At 44.7% G+C, this 22,428-nt stretch overlaps 3 protein-coding genes across 5 annotated transcripts in view; 2 read left to right on the top strand and 1 right to left on the bottom strand.

Annotated features, from left to right (window-relative positions):
• GPBP1L1 (GC-rich promoter binding protein 1 like 1) overlaps nt 1-11,208 on the top strand; it is a 49,677-nt gene extending 38,469 nt beyond the window's left edge. Inside the window, exons 8-13 of the mRNA XM_081085856.1 lie at nt 589-782; nt 5,331-5,471; nt 6,164-6,322; nt 7,989-8,113; nt 9,032-9,134; nt 10,328-11,208. Of these exons, the coding sequence (XP_080941982.1) occupies nt 589-782; nt 5,331-5,471; nt 6,164-6,322; nt 7,989-8,113; nt 9,032-9,134; nt 10,328-10,480 (875 nt within the window). The 3' untranslated portion in view covers nt 10,481-11,208. The remainder of the gene's footprint in view (nt 1-588; nt 783-5,330; nt 5,472-6,163; nt 6,323-7,988; nt 8,114-9,031; nt 9,135-10,327) is intronic.
• Nucleotides 11,209-16,014: 4,806 nt separating this feature from the next.
• Nucleotides 16,015-20,326, top strand: CCDC17 (coiled-coil domain containing 17; the record flags this gene model as incomplete). Its single annotated transcript, XM_081086080.1, is given in 13 exon segments — nt 16,015-16,257; nt 16,259-16,348; nt 16,452-16,674; nt 16,763-16,925; nt 17,160-17,243; nt 17,332-17,450; nt 17,725-17,841; nt 18,068-18,213; nt 18,313-18,410; nt 18,556-18,759; nt 18,907-19,117; nt 19,187-19,297; nt 19,556-20,326. Coding segments are annotated over 13 exon segments (1,968 nt in total). The 3' UTR covers nt 19,715-20,326.
• Nucleotides 20,327-20,949: 623 nt separating this feature from the next.
• The window catches only part of NASP (nuclear autoantigenic sperm protein), a 28,960-nt gene continuing 27,481 nt past the window's right edge, over nt 20,950-22,428 (bottom strand). For all 3 annotated transcript variants that reach the window (XM_081085855.1, XM_081085853.1, XM_081085854.1), the window contains 2 exons: nt 22,252-22,380; nt 20,950-21,765 (listed from right to left, as the gene is read on the bottom strand). In XM_081085855.1, coding sequence (XP_080941981.1) covers nt 21,685-21,765; nt 22,252-22,380 — 210 coding nt within the window. In that variant the 3' untranslated portion in view covers nt 20,950-21,684. The remainder of the gene's footprint in view (nt 21,766-22,251; nt 22,381-22,428) is intronic.

The raw sequence follows: 22,428 nt of genomic DNA, 5'->3' as shown, positions 1-22,428 counted from the left end.
AAAATTAACAGACAAATCAGTGTATTTCAAACCAAACATGATGTGGCATTAGGGTATTTGGCATTTACAAACTGTACTCTCCTAGTCCCTACATTAGACATGTTCAGTAGTCAGGCATCATATTGGGAAGGCCTTATCTAAATACTGGGTTTGGACCTTGAGTTTTAGGATTAAGGATGGTTGCTGTAACATTTCCCCTTGGTCGATGGTATATGGCAGCTTCCCCAGTTTCCTGATCTCCATTCCCAGGCTGATAAGAGCTGCCACCCTTGGACATATTCTTGTTTGCTCTGTGCTTGAGTGATACACCATATACTAGAAATGTTATGCCCCTGAAAGACTACTAACATCTTTGGGCTTTCTGGTTGATTTATCACTTTAGAATCAGGTGCTTAATATACTGTCTTTTTTTCTACAATTCCTAAGTAGTATTGCGTTTGAGGGTATCTGTTAAGTACACATCAGGAATGTTTGTCCCTCAGTCTCAATTGTCAATTCTTTGTTGATTGTGAGATCTTCATATAAACTGTGCTTCCTGTTAACTAATATCTTTACATTCTTTTGTTTCTCCACTATTTTATTTCACAGAAAACCCACCTGGTGCCAAACAAACCTCCAAAATGCTAGTTATCAAAAAAGTTTCCAAAGAAGATCCTGCTGCTGCCTTCTCTGCTGCATTCACCTCACCAGGATCTCACTATGCAAATGGGAACAAATCATCCAACATGGTTCCAAGTGTCTATAAGAACCTGGTTCCTAAGCCTGCACCACCTCCTTCCAAGGTATGATTTGGAATCCATGTAAGAACTTTACAGAGCAGACGTTTGGGGATAAATCGGGGGGGCGGGGGAGGAAATAGTAAATTTATATTTTTCTGTTGACTCATTCACCAAATATTCAGAACTTGTTATATATGTATGTTTTTGTATTCTGTCTCCAAACTCTACTGCTGATGACTGGATTTTAGTAGGCCTCTCATTCTTTACCTTCATCTCATAAACCTTTTTTTGTTTTTTGTTATTTTAAGTCAGTGATTTTTTTTAATCTTTATTAATTGCAGAGAGGAAGGGAGAGGGAGAGAGAGATAGAAATATCAATGATGCCGAAACCGGTTTGGCTCAGTGGATAGAGCGTCGGCCTGCGGACTGAGGGGTCCCAGGTTCGATTCCGGTCAAGGGCATGTACCTGGGTTGCGGGCACATCCCCAGTGGGAGATGTGCAGGAGGCGGCTGATCGATGTTTCTCTCTCATCGATGTTTCTAACTATCTCTCTCCCTTTCTCTCTGTAAAAAATCAATAAAATATATTTAAAAAAAAAAAAAAAAGAAATATCAATGATGAGAGAGAATCATTGATCAGCTGCCTCCTGCACGCCCCACACTGGGGTTTAAGCCCACTACCCAGGCATGTGCCCTGACCGGGAATCAAACTATGACCTTCTGGTTCATAGATCAACACTCAACCACTGAGCCACACTGGCCAGGCAAAACTGCTTTTTCTGATTTGCTCTTTCCATTAATACACTAACATACATCTGATCATTTAGCTGAGTATCTCGACTGCTGCTTTCCTCTTCCTCTTGATTCATTCCCCTATACCAAAAAATTATAAAGTCCCTGTCAGTTACTACTTTTCTAATGTCCTATGCCCTTGTCATCTCATCTTTATTATTGTATATACATCTATTTCCTCATTTTTCTATTCATCTTCCACAGAACTGCCAGAATGATCATCCTTGAATATGTCATGTCCTTTTCCTAAATCCCTTCAGTGGTCCCAAACCATCTATATAGTAGGGGCTGGTAAACTTTTCTGTAGAGGATCATATAATAAATAGTTTAGGCTTTGCTGGTCACATATGATAGATACATGGACTTTGTTTAGCCCATGGGTCATAGCTTGCCAACCCTATCAAAGATATCTGGGTAGGTGAATTTAAGATAGCAATGAGGGTTGTCAGCACTTGTCAATTGTTGATGAGAGATTGAGGAAAATAACTGAAAGAACATTTTTAACCTTAGCAGTTTGAAAGTTTTTGGTAATCTTTGAGTTGAGGTTTTAGGAAAGTAGCATAGGTCTGAAAGAACAATTCAGGAGATTCTGGAATTATGTAGGTTGAGTGGAGATAGTGGCACATTTGAGACTTGACAGTAAAAAGAAATAGAATATAAGTGTAGGTGAAGTTAAGTGATAGGATGAAGAAAATCTTTAGGAAGAAGCCTGTGAAGACACCTGGAAATGTACTTGAAAGAGGTCATTAAAGGATTATGGTCCAACAAGAAATAACAAGAATAAAACTTACAAGTGGAATTATTTTTTAAAAGGGTTTAAGATACTTGTTCCTCTGATGTGGAATGAAAAGAGTGTGAATTCAAGTCAAGAGAGGAACTACTATTAAGAAATAATAGCATAGAAATTAATAGAAGGGCTTTGGAGTAGATTCCACTTCATGCCTTCTTTGTGATATGACCTTGGACAAGTTTCTTAGTTCTAAGTTTCCATTTCATCATCTATAAAGCAGAGGTAATGATACCAGGGACCCCACTGGTGCACGAATTCATGAACTGGACCTCTAGTTTAAAATAAAGTAACATTTATGGAAACTCTTCATAAACTCTTAAGGAAAGGGACATAAGGTGCTGCCATGTTGACAGTAATAGCTAGCATTTATTAGTACTAATATGCTAATTTTAAGTACTTCACAAAATTTTCTCATTATTCCCCCAAAAAACCCTTAAAAGACTGGTATCATTTCTTGTAGGAGTGCTTAGCACACTTTAATGCACAAACGAATAATTTAAGGATCTGTTTAAAATGCAGATAAGGGATGAATGGGGTAGGGTTTGAGCTTCCATATTTCTACAAGTTCCCAGGTGATGACAATGAGAGGGAAACAGAGTTCTGAGTAGCAAAGTCTTTTAGCCTATATTTTTGCTTTATAGGACACAATTGGTACTTATGATTTAATATATACCACCAGGATAGAAGCTCTGTGAGGTTTGTAGAGATTCCACTGATCTTGTCCATCACTGTAAACTCTAAGGTCTGGCAGTATTTTACTCAGAGCAAGAATTGAAGCATTTACTGAATAAATTCAAATTTGGCTTCTTGGCTCTGGCCAGAGTACCAGAGGAAACCCACAGGGCTAACATCACAAGCCCTGTTGTGTAGGACTAAATTGAAGATAGATTGAAAATAGGAAAACTGATGTAAAGGCTGCTGCTGTTGTCCTTGTAAAAGGTAATGAAGCTTGAACAGAGAATGTAAAAGTAGGCAAAGAAAGGAGGTGGTGATGGCACATAATGGGAAGCAGATTAAACAGGAAAAAAACAGAGAACACTTAAGTATTCTTCCCTGAGAAACTGGAATAACTATGGAACTATTTCACTGGAGTTAGATAAGTGAGAAAGATCAGTTTCAGGAAAAGTTGGAAAGAGTGGTTCTGGGTACCTTGAATATAAGATGTTAGAGGAAGGAAGAGGTGAAATGACTAGTAGGCAGAAGGGGATTTATCTATGCATTTTTCTCTAGATGTTCAACAAACCATTAGAGAGAACGAGATTAAAGATACAAGGGAGAAATAATTGACAAATTCTCAAAGGAAAAAGAACAAACACATGCAGAATGGTAGAAAGGATGAAGCTTTCAAAGGAACTTGAGGTGCAAAGGAAGTAATTAGGGAAAGTTTGGATTTAGTGATTTCTATTTTTCAGTCCAGTAGAAAGCACAAAATCATTTGAGGTGGAGAATTGGGCTTGATTTGTAGTTTGGAGGAAAAGACAACACATTTTTTAAAAGAAAACAGTGGTCAGTATGTGGTTAACTTTAGAGTATTTCCATATGTAATTCCTCTAATAAGAAGATGTGGGGCATAATTGTTTTCTCCGGTGAGCACACAGTGTTCGAGTAATGGAAGATGAAGATCAAGTTGGGCAGAGATATAGGTATCCTTTTGCATATAACGCTGCCTGTTAAACCTTCCATACTACTATGACAGAAACCTTCCATGTTTCTATGCTCTGTGTATATTTAGCCTGTCATAAGCAGCCGTCTTTAGATTTTTCAGCAAGAAAAACAATCTTTTCTCTGTCTTTTATCTGCTTGCATGTTCTTTTGGAGTCATTGTGAAAAAAGTTACCACATACTACTTGAGTAACCTTGAACGAATTGTATAACTTTCTTAACCTCAGTGTCATTCTCTGTAAAAAGTGAACATCATAATTATGCCTGATTGAATTAAGAATTAAATAAAACAGCATGATGAGCATCTGATACATGGTAGATAATGAGTTAGTTCCTTTCCTAAAGACTATAGTATCCTCTTTAATACCAAGAAAGAATTCTTTTTACTCAGACCCTTTCTTTGTTGTGAATGTCTCTCGGTTTTCATTGTTTCTTTCTGGAGAAAGGTTGTTTTCACTTGTTTCAGTCTCACTCCATCAGCATGCTTTGTCTTCCCTATTCTCTTCAGATAGTATAATTGACTCTGTATTCCAGCTATGCTGTCATCATAGTTGGGGCCAGGGCCAGAGTGACAGAATATGCCCAGACCCCACAAGGCTGTGCAAAAGGAGGGCCTCTGGACTAAGCAGGAATGTCCAGCCATTTATATTGCCCACCCTGGACTGGAACTAGCCATTGAAGTTTCTGGAAAACAGTATTTTTCTGGTATGCTTTTTTTTTAGGGTATCAGGATTACATTTAGGTTAACACACCATAAAAGAATACATTTTGGTGTCACATAATTTTGGAAAATGTTGTATATTATATCTGCTTCTCAAATTCACATGTACAGTTAGATGCTTTGAGAAATAGCACAGTAAAGAAACCTTTTTTTTTTTAATATATTTTATTGATTTTTTTACGGAGAGGAAGGGAGAGAGATAGAGGGTTAGAAACATCGATGAGAGAGAAACATCGATCAGCTGCCTCCTGCACATCTCCCACTGGGGATGTGCTCGCAACCCAGGCACATGCCCTTGACCGGAATCGAACCTGGGACCCTTCAGTCCGCAGGCTGACCCTCTATCCACTGAGCCAAACCGAAGAAACCTATTGAACTCTATTCACTCCAGCATGTTCCAGGCTTGTTGAACTAGAGTTTTTTGTTGTTGTTGTTTTGAAAAATATTTATTAATATCCATGGATCTTTTGGTTCCCATCTGCCTTTTTATTTCAAGTGCCTAAGAGGTTGCATTCTTCCCAAACATGTTGAAACGGGTTTGCTCTGGAAAGTAATGTTCCCATGTAACATTTCACTCTTTGCCTTGTGATCTTACAGGCTGAGCTGTCTGCATGCTTGTTCTGATTTGTTCTTTCTTCCAATGTAGCCCAGTGCATGGAAAGCTAACAGAATGGAACACAAATCAGGATCCCTTTCCTCTAGCCGGGAGTCTGCTTTTACCAGTCCAATCTCTGTTACCAAACCAGTAGTACTGGCTGGTGGTGCAGTTTTAAGCTCTCCCAAAGAGGTGAGTGAAGATAAAGCAGAGGCCTTTGCTAAAGTTGCCATTTCCCATTTACTTTACTGACGTACTCAGTGTGACACATACAGCTCTAACTCGATTTCCTTTGTATCTCTGCTTAGCTCAAAGTTGTTTGTTTACTAGTGATTCCTGTTAGCATTGCAAAGATGGGCAGTAGCTGAGTGGGGTAGTTGTTTTGGAATAGACAAGGTTCAGCCTGTGTTAAAACTGACATTATGCTGGTGTCTGTAGAAAAATCAAAGAGGTGCTATGTAAGCCATCTAATCTTATTTAATTTTTTAAATTTTTTCATTGATTTTAGAGGAAGGGAGAGAGAAACATCAATGATGAGAATTAGTGATGGGCTGCCTCCTGTATGCCCCTTACTAGAGATCGAGCCAGCAACCCGGGCGTGTGCCCTGACCAGGAATCGAACTATGACCTCTTGGTTCATGGGTCCACACTCAACCACTGAGCCACACTGGCTGGGCAAGTCATCCAGTTTTAACTGTAAAACACAGCAAAGCTAAAGTACGCTTAAATGAAAAGGATAGTTAGTTTGTTAGTTAGCTTGTCTGTTTGTTTGTTTTGGGTGTCAAAGACAGAATGATAGCTAGGCTACCAGATTCTGGAAATCAATCCATGTAGAAGTGACCCGGAGAATCCCAGTAGTTGCTGTTTGCAATCTATTTGTGCAGAGTCCCTCCAGCACCACTCCTCCCATTGAGATCAGCTCCTCTCGACTGACCAAGTTGACCCGCCGAACCACCGACAGGAAAAGCGAGTTTCTGAAGACTCTGAAGGATGACCGGAACGGAGACTTCTCAGAGAACAGAGACTGTGACAAGCTGGAGGATGTAAGAGCATAGATTTTTTCTAGGCAGCACAGGTGTTTTCTTACGCTGTGTGTGTGCTTTTTTTCTTCTTAGGAGAAAGATGTAGCAAGTTTTTAAATGTATAGAAAAGTGTCTGTAGGACTAATAGCCTCTGGTAGAATGAGTTTAATTCTTTGTTCAACAGATTTCAAATTAGGGCTTATTTTAATGATAGTTGCCTTGGGACTCAGTATTCTTCAACTGAGCAGCACTGCTTTAGTCCTGAACTGGTCAGGCCTGTAAGAAGTTGGTAAATAATAGAAGCTTTTGTCAGGGCTATATTGTATTGCAAAATAAGAACAATAGTATCTAGTAGCTTCTCCATTGTTGACATAACCTGTAGATGGTGGCCAGTTGGTATCCTTTGGAAATCTTAGCAAGTCCTCATTTTTTTTTTTTTAAATATATTTTATTGATTTTTTACAGAGAGGAAGGGAGAGAGATAGAGAGTCAGAAACATCGATGAGAGAGAAACATCGATCAGCTGCCTCCTGCACATCTCCCACTGGGGATATGCCCGCAACCCAGGTACATGCCCTTGACCGGAATCGAACCTGGGACCTCTCAGTCCACAGGCCGACGCTCTATCCACTGAGCCAAACCGGTTTCGGCTCCTCATTTTTTTAAAATATATTTCTATTGATTTCGGAGAGGAAGGGAGTGGGAGAGAGAGAGAGATAGAAACATCAGTGATGAGAGAGAATCATTGATCAGCTGCCTCCTGCACACCCCCTGCCTGGGATCGAGCCTGCAACCCGGGCATGTGCCCTTAACTGGAATCGAACTCAGGACACTTCAGTCCACAGGCTGACTGCTCTATCCACTGAGCCAAACCAGGTAGGGCAAGTCCTCATTTTTTTTTTTTATTAATATACTTTTATTGATTTTAGAGAGGAAGGGAGAGAGAGAGAGAAACATCAATGATGACAGAGCATCATTGATAGGCTGCCTCATGCATGTCCCCTACTGGGGATCAAGCCCACAACCCAGGCATATGCCCTTGGCCAGAATTGAACCTGCGACCCTTTAGTCTGCAGGCCAATGCTCCATCCACTGAGCCAAACCGGCTAGGGCGCAAGTCCTCATTTTTAAAAATATATATATATATATTTTTTATTGATTTCAGAGACGAAGGGAGAGGGAGAGACAGAAACATCTATGATGAGAGAGAATCATCGATCAGCTGCCTCCTGCATTCTCCTGAGCCTGAAACCCAGGCATGTGCCTGACCAGGAATCAAACTGTGACCTCCTGGTTCATAGGTCAGTACTCAACCACTGAGCCACAGCAGCCCGCTGCAAGTCCTCATTTTTTTATTTCTTTTTAAAGATCCTTAAGTTAATTTTAAAGAGGGAGAGAGAGGTGACAGTTGACAGCAAAACATCAATCACCTGTCTCCTGCACGTTCCCCACAACCCAGGCATGTGCCCTGACCTGGAATTGAACTGGTAACCCTTTGGTGCATGAGACAGCTCCCAACCAACTGAGCCACAGTGGCCAGGGCTATTCCTCATTTTTAAATGGGGAAAGCCTATGGGTTGAAGTTGTCTTCTGTCAAGCACTTCCCTGGGTTCTGACTCCTTCTTGTAGATCGCTTGTCTTGCCTGAAAGGATTGTTACACAAAGTGAGTTCTTTTCCTTACTGCAGTTGGAGGACAACAGCACACCTGAACCAAAGGAAAATGGAGAGGAAGGGTGTCATCAGAATGGTCTCCCTCTCTCTGTAGAGGAGGAAGGGGAGGTCCTCTCACACTCACTGGAAGCAGAGCACAGGTAAGTGAGGATCAGATCCCAGAGGATGCTGTGTGTGGCTTGCAAGGAGCTGCACCATACTTAAGACATCTCGGGTTGAGTCCAGCATACAAATGGAAGTCCCATGAGCACCCTAACTTGTTCTTTGTATGCCCCAGATTGACCTGTTTCTCAATGGATGTTCCTTAACAGAATCAAACAGCTTTTTGAAACTCCTAAGGCTTTTCTGTAGTTTCAGACTCAGTTTATGGCTCCAGTTGAAAAGAGGAGAGGGAGACCTGTTTCCTGGGACTGTTGTGCTCTCTCCTTGGACCCTCCTGGCCCAACTGAGCAGTTACTATAAGACTCATTGAAGGGGCCTTGGGAGGCATGGGGCCCCAATTCTGGAGCTTGTTCTTTAAGTGAAACCCTTAAACGCAGAGCAGCCAACTGTCTGGGCAGCTGAATGGCACATGGGGCTTACCAAGTGATATAGTACCTTTCTGCAGGAGGCTCCCGTCCAGAGGAACTTTTGGGGTCATAATGTTAAGGAGAACATTAATGTCTTGAAATTGAACAAGAACTTCATTATATGTGGAAATGTGCTAATTTGCTCACGAGACAAAAGTGAGATTTATTCCTCTGTTTTGTCTATGGGACAATGAGGGCCCTTGCAATTTGGCTCCTTTCATTATGCGGTCTTATTTTCTGCTTTTAGTATCTCTTCTCTGTAACTCTTATGATCTGGAAAGAGCAACTGTGGAAATCCCCTATATAATTACAAGCACCTAAATAACAATAATGAAAGCTTATTTCACTGGGGATAAAAGAACCTACGTTTCTTGTCCAACATCGAAATGGGTACCATTGCCCCTGGGGAGAAAAGTTTTCTGTGGAAAGTTGTGGGCTTCCCACTTATGCTTCAAGGTATGTTTTCTTTGCCTGACCTCCTTCCTCCAGGCTATTGAAAGCAATGGGATGGCAGGAGTATCCTGAAAACGATGAGAATTACCTCCCCCTCACAGAGGATGAGCTGAAAGAGTTCCATATGAAGACAGAGCAGGTATGTCATAACCTTTCCTGGAGACCAATTAACGAGTAGGGAAATTGAGATGTCAGGACAGTCGTAGCCCTTAAGGAGCCCAGCTTAGTGTGAGAGAAGGACCTTGAAAAAGAAAATATGTTGCCATTATATATATATATATAAATAAAACCTAAGCGACCGTTCGATCCTTCACCAGTAGCTCTGATGCGCAATAATCACCAGGTGAAAGACGCTCACCACAAGAGCTGCCAAACTGCAGTGACTTTGTACCTTTGGTTCTTGGGTGACACACCCGGAACCAGAGCGGAGGGGAGCCTGATTCTGGGATGCGTCACCTGAGAACCACCCTCTCGTAATCTGGGACCCCTCAGGGGATGTCAGAGAGCCGGTTTCAGCCCGATCCCTGCAGACCAAGCCAAGGGACCCCCCCCCCCACTGGTGCACGAATCCGTGCACCGAGCCTCTAGTCAAAATATAAAAGAACATCTAAATCTGCCTGGGCAATAGCGATCTGCAGTGTTGCATACAAAAACCAGATCAGGGTTAGCAGGTTCCAGGAGGTAGTATGTGCTTTCATCCTGGAAGCTTTCACCCCTTATCAGAACCACAGGACTATATTCCAAAGTTGTGAAATAAGCCCTTGGTCCCTAGGGAAGCAGGCTCACCCTCTTGTGATGTTAGCCCTGTGGGTTTCCTCTGGTACTCTGGCCATAGCCAAGAAGCCAAATTTGAATTTATTCAGTAAATGCTTCAATTCTTGCTCTGAGTAAAATACTGCCAGACCTTAGAGTTTACAGTGATGGACAAGATCAGTGGAATCTCTACAAACCTCACGGAGCTTCTATCCTGGTGGTATATATTAAATCATAAGTACCAATTGTGTCCTATAAAGCAAAAATATAGGCTAAAAGACTTTGCTACCCAGAACTCTGTTTCCCTCTCATTGTTATTACCTGGGAACTTGTAGAAATATGGAAGCTCAAACCTACCCCAGTCATCCTTTATCTGCATTTTAAACAGATCCTTGGATTATTCATTTGTGCATTAAAGTGAGCTAAGCACTCCTACAAGAAATCTTGCATCTCTTAGAAGGTCTCCCTCTACATTCTGCCTAGAATTGAATTGAGACCTGGCCTTTCCAGGTCCCAAGGGCCCTGTGTCAATATTGATGTTTTGTTTTGTTTTTTTCTTTGTTTCCCATGCTTACACAGCTGAGAAGAAATGGCTTTGGGAAGAATGGCTTCTTGCAAAGCCGCACTTCTAGCCTGTTCTCCCCTTGGAGAAGCACGTGCAAAGCAGAGTTTGAGGATTCAGACACAGAAACCAGTAGCAGTGAAACATCAGATGACGATGCCTGGAAGTAGGCACATAAATGTTCACAGTTAAATCTGACCCATAAACTCAGCTTGTGTGCTTATGGAGAATACAAAAAAACCTTTTCCTTTTCTTATGTTGTTGTTGAATATTTCATGCACAAGGGAAATAATCATATCCCAAAGAGAGAGCGATTGGCTTGTTTAGCTTTTGTTGTTTTTCTTTCCTGTTATTCGCTTAGTAGAGAAAATTTGTGTGGTGAGAAATATTTTTAAAATACACACACAGTATATATGGGGCGATGCACAAGTGGGAGCTGACAGTGCAGAGAGGAGGAGACACTGGTCTGCAGCAATAGCTTCCACCAGCCCTTGGGGCACTCACCCCTGTGCTCAAGCAATCATTGTCAATGACAAAGTGACTATTGAAGTTATAATTGTATTAAATTAATGCTAATAATTTGGATATTTTATTTTATTTTTGGCTGCTCGGGTAACGTTAGCCCTTAACCAAGCATATGTGGGGGGGGTTTTTGTTTGTTTGTTTCTTTTTTTTTCTTTTTGGGTACAGCTGTAAAATATTTGGATATAGGAAATGTGTTATTCTTGCAGCCTTGATATTCAGGGTGGATTGTAAAATATAAATTTTTGTGAGATTTCAAAGATTAAGATTATTTTGATAACATTATTTACAGATTTAAAAGATGTGGTTATCACAAGTCTTGAGGGGGAAACTACTGCATAAAATAACTAACTTGGAATAAATATTTTGCATCAGTTTGGATTGTCTTGTGTAAGAAGTATATTTTCTTTAATATTAGATTGAGTGGTTTCTTTTTTAGGGGAACTACTTCTGGCAGTCTGAGGAACATCTAAATTCACACACACCTGTTTCTCCTTTTAGCAGCTACTTTTTTGAAAACCTGTGCAATAAAATTACCAGTAATGAAATCAGAAACCCAAGTTTATTTCCAGAAACTAATTCACTGCCCATGTATTTACCAATGTATGTATATTAAGGAAGGTCTGTGCCTCAACTTTCCTGCCAAATAAGAACATGTGGGAAAGGGTTTGAGCCAATGCTGGCTGGGTGACCAGTGGAGGAGACAGATTTTTTCATTCAACAAATACTCCCCAGGTTCTTGTGTGTCCCAGGTATTGTGCAAGGCTCTGGGTGATACGAGGAGTGCCCGGACCAGTAGAGAAGAAAAGACACAGTTATGTTAAAAATGAAAATTTAACCCTGGCCAGGTAGCTCAGTTGGTTAGAGCCGTGGTCGGCAAACTGCGGTTCGCGAGCCACATGCGGCTCTTTGACCCCTTGAGTGTGGCTCTTCCACAAATACCACATGCGGGCGCACGAACAGTGCAAGTGAAACTTCGTGGCCCATGCGCAGAAGTATGTTTTTGGCCTGGGCGAGTCTATTTTGAAGAAGTACTGTTGATATTTGGCTCTGTTGACTAATGAGTTTGCCTACCACTGGGTTAGAGCATCATCCCCATATGCCAAGGTTACAGATTTTATCCCCAGTCAGGACACACACAAGAATCAACCAGTGAGCCTGATCAGTTGTGGCTCAGTTTGTTGGGCATCGTTCTGTGCACTGAAAGGTTTCTGGTTAGATTCCCAATCAGGGCACATGCCCAGTTTGCAGACTTGATTCCCCAGTAGGGAGTGTGCAGGAGGCCGTCAATTGATGTTTCGCTCTTTCTCTCTAAAAATCAATACAAATATTTTTTTAATCAACCAATGAATGCATAAATAACTAGAACAACAAATCAGTGTTTCTCTCTACCTCCCTTCTCTTTCTAAAATCAGTCAATAAAAAGAATATCCCTGTTGGTGGTGTCGATGGTTATAGTGTTGGCCCACTCACTGACTCAATTCCTGGTCAAGGGCACACACCTGGGTTACAGATTCAATCCCTGCCATGTTTGGGGCCCATGTGGGAGGCAACCAATCAATGCGTCTCTCACATTGGTGTGTGTGTGTGTGTGTGTGTGTGTGTGTGTGTTTCCTGATACCCGCCCTCCCACTGTAAAAAGCAATAGAAAAAATACCCTCAGATGAGCATTAACAAAAGCAATATATCTTCTTTTTAATGTATTTTTATTGGCCCAGCTGGTTTGGCTGAGTGGATAGAGCATCGGCCTGTGGACCAAAGGGTAAAAGGTTCAATTCTGGTCAAGAGTTCGTACCTTGGTTGCAGGCTCCTCCCCTGGCCAGGGCTCCTGCAGGAGGCAACCAATCAATGTATTTCTCTCACATAGATGTTTCTCTGTCTTTCCCTCTCTCTCCCACTCTCCCTAAAAGTCAATGGAAAAAAATCCTCAGTTGAGGATTAACAAAAAATGTATATATTTTTTTATTTTTCAGAGAGGAAGGGAGAGGGAGAGAAGTATAGAAACATAAATAATGAGAGTGAATCATTGATCTTCTGCCTCCTGCATGCTCCCCACTGGGGATCAAGCCCACAATCCAGGCACAGGACTCAAACCATGAACTCCTGGTTCATAGGTCAATGCTCAACCACTGAGCCATGCTGGCTGGGCTCAATTAAAAAAAAAATATTTTAATGAAAGTTTAGGCCAAGATCTGATGGACAAGCAGAAGTTAAACAACAGCCAAAACCGGTTTGGCTCAGTGGATAGAGCGTCGGCCTGCGGACTGAAGGGTTCCAGGTTCGATTCCGGTCAAGGGCATGTACCTGGGTTGTGGGCACATCCCCAGTGGGAGATGTGCTGGAGGCAGCTGATCGATGTTTCTCTCTCATCGATGTTTCTGGCTCTCTATCTCTCTCCCTTCCTCTCTGTAAAAAAATCAATAAAATATATTTTTTTTAAAAAATCATAAAAAAAAAAAAAAGTTAAACAACAGATATTTACTGGCACTCTTTGGCAGTCCCTACAGTAGTACATGGTCCCTAGTGGATATAGAGGTCCAAGATGATACTCTAATGGGTGACAGCACAAGAATAACAACAGGCCTGATTTCATGTTAGAAGGATGACTAACGAAGTGTGAGCTGCAGGTGGGGTTTAGGTTAGAGACAGAGATGAGAATGTCATTTGCTAGATTCTAAGGTTGGGAAGGCAGAGACCCTATCTACCTTTCTGTACTTGTCTCTTCTACTGGTATAAACAGTCCATGTGGAAATAGTGGCTGAGATAGAGCAGTAAGAACTATATTGTATTTCATGGAATTTATATACTTTTAAGACATTTTTTATGCATTAAGATAATGCTTGCCAAATTGTGACACTCCCGTTACTCGTGAATCTGATCTGTGTTTAAAAACATGCATCTTAGAATCAATGAAATATATTCATGCACCACATAATGATGTTCCAGTTAACAGATCAAATATCAACAGTGGTCCCATCTATAATAATACAAGCTTAACATGCTAATTAGACCAGACAGCGGAACAACCCTCTGGATGACCTTCCGGACAAAGCCGGGGCTGTGAGGGCCAAAGCAGCCACTGCAGCTGCAAGGGCCGAGCCCCTTGCACGAATTTTGTGCATCAGGCCTCTAGTCTATATATATATAAAAGGTTAAGTGTCTGTCTGACCAGTAGCTATGATATACAATGACCACCAAGGGGCAGATGCTCAACGCAGGAGCTCCCATGATACACACTGGCCATTTAAAAATAAACAATAGAAACCAAGATGGCCGAAACCGGTTTGGCTCAGTGGATAGAGCGTCGGCCTGCGGACTGAAGGGTCCCAGGATCGATTACCGTCAAGGGCATGTACCTCAGTTGCAGGCACATCCCCAGTGGGTGGTGTGCAGGATACAGCTGATCAATGTTTCTAACTCTCTATCCCTCTCCCTTCCTCTCTGTAAAAAATCAATAAAATATATATTTTTTTAAAAATGGTGGAACTTAGCCCTGGCCGGTTTGGCTAAGTGGATAGAGTGTTGGCCTATGGACTGAAGGGTCCCAGGTTCAATTCCAGCCAAGGGCACATGCCTGGGTTGCGGGCTCAATTCCCAGTAGGGGGTGTGCAGGAGTCCGCTGATCAATGATTCTCATCATTGATGTTTCTATCTCTCTATTCCTCTCCCTTCCTCTCTAAAATCAATTTTTGAAAAATGGTGGAACTTGAAAATGACTTCAGGTTTTCTCACTGCACAGTATATAGTCAAACACTGCTGCAGTCAAATATTTTACCCTTTGTTCTCCCTGTGTGATCTACAATAATAATCTACTTCGTGTTGATATTTACTGCTGTGTTGCTGACAATTACCTGAAAGAGAAGTTAGAGTGCTTCACTGGGCTGGAAAAAGTTTAGCAACATCAGAAAGCAGTTCTAATTAAGCAACTTTATATCTATACAAGGCTAAGTTGACCCACGCATTCGCGATACATATAAAGCTCTCGCTTGTGCCAATCGCACACGTGTTTTGATCTGTCATTGTCAATCATGAATTTGGTTGACACTTCTATTATAGAGAAAGAGTGAATAGTGATATTAAAATATTTCTTATAATTTCCTTTCAATGTGCACAAATCTGTGCACCGGGCCACTAGTAAAATGATAATAGAGCTAAAAAAAAATACCCTGTCACCTAGTGACATAGCCATCATAAGCACATTGCATTACTTAGAAGTTTGTGGTGATGCTGGTGTAAACAAACCTGCCCTGCCAGTTGTATAAAAGTATAGTACAAAAAAATATATATATAGTACATATGGTTATCCTATATAATAAAAGGCTAATAACCAACATAGTGCCCTCTCCAATGCCCTGAACCAAATGGAAACAAAGCATTTGGCAGAAGAAAGAAAGACATGGGTTCCTGGCAGAATGCTCATAAAGGCAGACTACCTACTCTCCAGTGTTTCAAGAATGGAGAATGACACTAACTTGAGTTACATCCACTTAGGCAAACAAAAATGAATAAGATAACACTTCCCTGCCAGAGGCCGTTAGATTAACCAATGATGGAGTGTGTTAGAAGGGCTCAGCAAGCCCTAGCCACTTTGGCTCAGTGGATAGTGTCCCCTGCAGACTAAAGGGTCCCGGGTTTGATTCCAGTCAAGTATACATGCCCTGGTTATGGGCTTGATCCCCAGTGGTGGGGTGGGCAGGATCCCCACTTGGGGGGTGGGCAGGAGGCAGCCAATCAATGATTCTCATTGATGTTTTTATCTCTCTCCCTCTCTCTGAAATCAATGAAAAAACTTATTTTTTATAAAAGGGCTCAGTGAGTCCATGAGGCAGATGTTCATTCCCCTTTGTTTTATTAATACAGGCAGAAAAACCAAGGTATCGTATTAGACACTTGCCCCTCTCATCTCATGCAATGAGGTGGAGCAGACTTTGTGACATTTTTTCAAGCCATCGCCTCCTCCCAAAGATGACCAAGCCTTCCCATCCATACTCCAGACCTGCCCAGGCCTGTCCTTGCTGCCCAGGGAGCTAAGGCTCCTCCCCAAACAAACTTGATACTGTGGACCCAATAAACCTGGCCTTTCCTCTCTGTTCTTTCTGTTCCATCCTCTTCTCCCTTTCCCCTGCTCTCTGTCCTGTCTTCAGCAGGTCTTGGCTTGGTATCAGGGAAGGGGTTCCATCCCATGGCCTCCCACTCTGGGGAGCCGGGGCTCCTGCCCTGTGGATCCTGTGACATGGTTTTCCGCTCCTGGGCCCTGTTGGCCACTCACACTCAGCGCTTCTGCATTGGCCGTTTGACGCGGGAGGTGACACTTGGAGCACAGCCCTCAAAAGCCTCGGAACCACAAGGTCCCACGGTAAGGGCCTCCTCCATGGCCATGGCTGGGTATTCAAGCCACCCTGGCCCTCAGGGTTCCTCATCCCACATGCTGTATCCAGGTTGCGGCGTCCCAAGAACACCAGGGCTTCCCAGAGCAGGAAGCCAGCAAATCAGCTTTAAGGAAGCTAACAGAAGAGGTACACTGGGCACTACCCACTGGCTCAAAACTGAGCATCCTACCCAAAAGATCAAGGGTCAGATGACCCCCACATGGGGGTCGCGGGTTACTGTTATCTCTAGGTGCAGGGTCTGCGGCTGTACTTGGAGGAAATGCAACCCTGGATAACAGCAATTCCCAGGCAGTCCGTGCAGCCCTGGGGGCGTCCAAAGGCTCCCACCCAGGGCCCCAACTCCGCGGCTGCTGGGAGCCCCAGCGAGCGGCTGCGGGCCCTGCAACGGACTCACACAATACGCGCGGCAGAGGCAGAGGCACAGAGCCTGGCCCTGGAGCGACAAGGCGAAGGTGAGGCGGAAGGGATTGCAGGGAGGGGGACGAAGTACTCGCCCCTTGGTCTGAGGTTGCTTGAACCCATTCTCACTCGGTCCCTTAGAACTGAACCGGCGCCTCCAAGGTTTGGCCCGCAACCGGGGAGGTCTATCACGCCTCTTGGGCCTGGAGCGGGAGCTGGTAGAACTCCGGGCGGAGGCCGGGCGGACCAGGGGAGCTCTGGAGGTGCTAGGAACGCGCGTTCAGCAGCTACCGTCTGAGCCCCGGTGAGATCGGCGCGCAGGAGCCCTGAGCGCCGCCTGGGTCAGCCAGCAGGCCCGGGTCTGGGGAGCCGGAAGGGCGGGGGGGGGGGAGGGCGGGGGGGGGGGGAGGGTGGCAACGCGGACAAAATATAGGTTCGGAAGCTGGGGGAAGAAAGCCCGTGTGAGTTAGGGATGGGGCGATCGGCCGCAGGTGAGGATCAATAACTACGTCTCTCCGTGGGTCGCCCCCAACTCCAGGACTGAGCAGAACTCCTTGCAAAGGGCAGAACTCTGTTGGCCGGTGCTACCGTCCAACCCAGGGACTCTGGCTGCTGAGATTGGGTGAGGTCTGGGCCCGGGGACGGGCAATGGGCGAAGCACTGAGCAGTCTTGTAAAGATGTTGTTGCCTTCTCATCCCGTTCTCACTAGGGCCCTGCGGGAGGCCTACATTCGAGGTGGGGGTCGGGACCCCGGCGTTCTGGGCCAGATATGGCAGCTGCAAGTGGAGACACATGCTCTGGAGCTTCGACGGTCACGTACCCACAGGGGTGAACAGGAGGGGCCAGCCAGGAGGGTCTGACGGAAGCGGTGGTCTTAGTCTTGGAAGGAGAAAGGGGCGGTGAGGGAGGGAATGTTTGGCATGGGAACCACCTAAGCAAAAGCTCTGAGATAGAAAACCTGGGTGGCCTTTGAGGCAGTGACTAGGATGTTAGCCAAGAAGTCCACCCTCTCCGGGGAGTCCTAAGGCCTGAGAGCTGCTCAGAACTGGATTAAGATGGTCACCAGCGGTCAAAAGTGACAGGCCAGACTTGTTCATCACAGGAAGGCGGGCAGGTTCCACATCTGGGAAACTTCTAGCAGTGGAGACTGAAAACCAGCGTCTGGAGGCAGAAATTCTGGCTTTGCAGATGCAGAGGGGTGCAGGCCGAGCACCCTGGGGTCAGTGAGCATCCCAGTCCCACCCCAGGCTTAGAGGAAGGTGTTAGGCTATGCATGGGGAATGAAAGTGTGTTTGTGCCCCATCTGTCTGTGTCCATGTGCATCTCCAGGTGTGTGTGTGGGGGGGGGTGGGGGGGGGTGGGAGGGTGTGGGTTCTCAGGCAGCGTGTCTCAGTCCAGTTACTTGTTGCTTCCTGCTCAGGAGCTCCCTGCTCTTCTATATCTAGGGTCCCGAGAGCCACAATTTGTGGCCAATCCCAGCCTGCGCCTGAGAAAGGAAGATCCCCCATGCCTCCCACCACCGGTGGCTCCCCCGCTGCCACCACTTCCACACCCCACAGGCATCCTGTTCTTAGGTGGCACAGAAAGGACTGTGAGGACCCAGGGGTTGGGTGGGGGCAGCTCTGCTCTGGGTAGTGGGGAAGCCTAAGTACCCAGGAAGCTTTCTGGAGTACTCAACTCTTCCCCACAGCCACAGCTTCCTGGAGCCATGAGCAGGAACCTGGGCCTGGCTCCACACTTTGTCCTGCCCCCAGCTGATGTTCTGGGCCCTGCTCCCTACGACCCTGGGTGAGGCCTGCTCCCTCCTTGGGCATCCTCTGGGACTCGGTCAGCACTGCTGGTGACGGACCAGCTGGTGTTGGGGAACGGCGAGGGGTGTGGAGGGGTGGTGAGAGGAGTGTGTGTGGAGGCTCACTGAGACCTGTGTCCCCAGGGCTGGCCTGGTCATCTTCTATGACTTCCTGCGGGGCCTTGAGGCTTCTTGGACTTGGGTGCAACTAATGACTGTCTTGGCCCGAGATGGACGGGATATAGGAGGGACCACAGCTTTGCCCCCAGCCCTTTGTTTGCCCCCTCCTCCAGCTCCTGGGCCCATGGGCAACTGTGCCATCCTTGCCAGCAGGCAGCCTGTACCCAGGTCAGTAGGTGGGAATGATGACTTTGGTATCCCTGCCATAAGTTTTCTCATTTGTATACAGGGCTACTGGCTCTGAAGGCCAAGTTCTAGGAAGGGAGTAGAACCAGTTCTGGCTTCTGACACCTCTTTTTAATTTCATTGTTTTAGACTCCCACCCTCACCATCACTATCCCTGGTCTGTGAGTTACAAGCCTGGCAGGGGCTGGCAGGGGCTAGGGCACCACAACCAAAGGCCTGGGCCTCACTGGTGCTCTTTGACCGGGATCAGAGGGTACTTAGTGGCCGTTGGCGTCTCCTACTTCGGGCCCTTCCTCGGGATCCCAGCCTTAGCCTTGGGCAGCTGAATGGAATTCCCCAGGTGAGTGTGGAAAATGGAGAGTGGGTCAACTCAAAGGTATGGATACAGTATCATTTCACCTCTCCCCAGGTAGGTCAGGCTGAGCTCTTTCTGCGGCTGGTGAATGCAAGAGATGCAGATGTACAAACACTGGCAGAGATCAATCCAGCCAGTGCCCACGAGTACCGGTATCCACCTCTGGTGAGAGCTCAACTAGAGCTAGGGACACCATGGGTATGGTCGGTGTGGTAACAGCCAGCCTTTGTTGACCACTGTGCCAAATGCTTCCTGTGGCTTGTGACCCTCACACATCCAACAGGTTAGTATGTAAACAGATGAGGAAATTGGAGCACAGTGGGGTTAACTTGGTTGAGACGCTAAGGTAGTCCAGTCCAACTCCAGAACCTGTGCTCCTACCCTCTACATAAACCTGTTAAACATCTGTCTTCTCTTCTACAGGTGCCCAGCTCAGCTTCACTGGAAGCCAACTCCCTTGCACCAACAGCTGGCTTTGTTGACCCCCCTCCTCCTGCAGAAGAGCCCCTTGACAGCAGAGTCAAGGGTAGAGATGAAGGCTTGGGCCCCACCAGCTTTGACTCATCCCCACTGGCTTTCTGAATCCAGAATGTGGGTATGAATAGCTCAACATGTACAGGACTAGGTCCTAATTGAGGCCTATTCCCAGACCTTTACTACTGTTCTGACAGAGGGTCTAGAAGCAAAAAGCAGATGCGCACAAAATGTGAGCTCCAACCATAGCTTTACCACCTTAAGGCTAAAAGTATTTGGCCTTTCTTTACCTGTTTTCCCTTTGTAAGAGATTGATGAGAGGATTAAATATTGTCAGGTATTTGCAGTATCATCTGGTATATAGGAAGTTCTTGGAAAGGTGACTAAAGGTGCACTCTTTAATCAAAGCTTGTTTGTTTTTGCTAAAAATCAGTTTTATTGGCACACTTCATTCAAATCCAAGTTTTCTCAACAGGAAGATCTTGTAGCCATATACTAGTGGCCCAGTGCACGAAATTTGTGCACATTAAAAGGGATTAGAGGAGCCGAAACCGGTTTGGCTCAATGGATAGAGCGTTGGCCTGCAGACTGAAAGGTCCCAGGTTCGATTCCAGTCAAGGGCATATACCTGGGTTGCGGGCACATCCCCAGTAGATGTGCAGGAGGCGGCTGATTGATGTTTCTCTCTCATCGATGTTTCTAACTATCTCTCTCCCTTCCTCTCTTTAAAAAATCAATAAAATATATTTAAAAAAAAAAAATGAGGACTTGCTAAGATTTCCAAAGGATACCAACTGGGATTAGAGGAAGTATTTTAATATTGCTATTTGCTATTTGCTCTTTCTCTATAATAGAAGTGTCTAAGATGAAAGAAAATTAGTAAAATGTATATGAAAATCTCCTTCCTGTTAGAATCTGGGGTGCACTGTGGGACCCAGTCAAGTCCCTACCCACCCACGCACGCCTTGAAATCACACGAGACTCATACCCGGCCTGCCCTGAGGCGGTGTAGCCTCAGGTCCCCCAACCCCGATGCAAGGGCGCAAGGGCACAACAACCATTTGCATATTAGCTCTTTATTATAATCTGGAGATAAATAGTGCCCAATGCAAAGCAGGTTTTTAAACTAAGAGTCAGGGTCAGAGTCAAATACAGCTCTGCCAGTCTCACACAGCTCTGTGCCTTGGACATCGCTGAGGACCTAAATGGGATTTTGGTACTAGATCCCTAGTAGAGTTACTGCCTTTCAACCATAATTCCACACAGAAATGCTCCAGAAAGCCCAGGATCCCACTCTAAAATCTTTAAACACAAGTCCAGACCAGGAGTGTTTTGTTTTTTTTCCAGGAGTGTTTATTTGAGAAGTCAAAACTGCAGATGGGTAACAATTCCAAGTGTTGATATAGTTCAACCTTTCTGTACAGAAAATAACATATCTCAACCAGCCAGCCTCCCCAGATTCTTCCAACCACACCCAAAGTGTCCATCATGGTCAGTCCCTTAGCCACTTTCAGTCCAGAAAGCTCAATTCTCTACAAGGAGCATACCAGTTTTCTTCAAAGTTTTTTCCCCAGGACAGGATCATGGCCCTAGTTGTAGTAGGGGAATAATTAAAGACAGGTACCACCCAAGGCCTGGCTTAAGGGCTGTTATCAGCTCACAGAGCCCATCACACAGTATAAGCACCAAAGAGTAAGATTGTCACCAAGTCTTGTTTTTGTAGCCCCCATTCAGGGACAGCACCACCAAAATTTTGCAAGACAGCTGCGTTCTCTCAAGTATTTAAAATGGAAAAAATATAGCACCATTGGCCAGCAGCCACACTTGATTTGATCACATCTACATTAAATAGAAATTTGGATTAGAACATTCAACAGAAAGGGGGGAAAAGTACTTTTAGTCACTATATAAAACCAATGTGCTTCAAGGCACAGATTCAGTAAGTATGTAAGAAAAAAGCCATCAAAGCCTCAACCTTTGCATACAATCTTTATTGAAGTTATACAAAATCCCCCAAAAGTGAAAAAATACATTATATACAAAAACACTTTCCCTTGGGAGGAAGGCTCTGTTCCCTCTTAACATGCAGTGCTTTCAACTGTAGCTGCAGCCTCCACTGTCCCCTCCATTGCTGCCCGGCTGTCAGCCTGATTCTCAGCCTGGAAGATAAACAGGGAGCCTGGGCATAAGTCACCCTTGTTCAAGCCATTCCATCTTATACAACTGAGTAGGCCTCAGTCAAAACAAGTCCCCTAAACGCTACCTTATTCCCATACTAAAAGGGCAATGACCAAAGTATAAATCCAATTTCTTAAACACTCTGTAATAGGGCTGACAGAGCCAATGTTCATACATTACATGGAAAGAAGCAAGCAGAAGTGACCCAAGGTCTTGACAAGTAAGCCTTCTCATACATTCACAGAGCAGGACTCGTGGTGTGTATATAGGTTCCATTGGCCAGTGAGATGTCCTATAGTCCATACCAAACTGTTTCCTGAATAACCTCATTGTTTTTATGAAGGTTACACTCAAGCAATCCAAACAGGCTCAAGGTGGGGAACATGCACTTGGGAGGACTGGTTTCCCCAGGCCCTGAGAACAAGGGGAAATGAGGCAAGAGTCCAAGCCCTGCTTTAACTGCCCACCTCCTCCTCCATGTTTTCAGAAACTTCATTTCCACTGGAGACTGCATCCCCACTGCCTCCATTCACCTCCGGCTCTTGTTTGGCTTTCTTTGCATCATCTTTCCGGGGACTCTCTTCCTCCGGTTTCCGCTAAAGATATAATTGTAAAATCTTCAACAAACATGTTTAATGTTTTTA

Source organism: Myotis nattereri (assembly GCF_964212035.1).
Source record: "Myotis nattereri genome assembly, chromosome: 3".
Lineage (NCBI taxonomy): Eukaryota > Metazoa > Chordata > Mammalia > Chiroptera > Vespertilionidae > Myotis > Myotis nattereri.
Note: the sequence above shows the minus strand (reverse complement) of the source record. Positions and strands in the feature narration are given on the sequence as shown.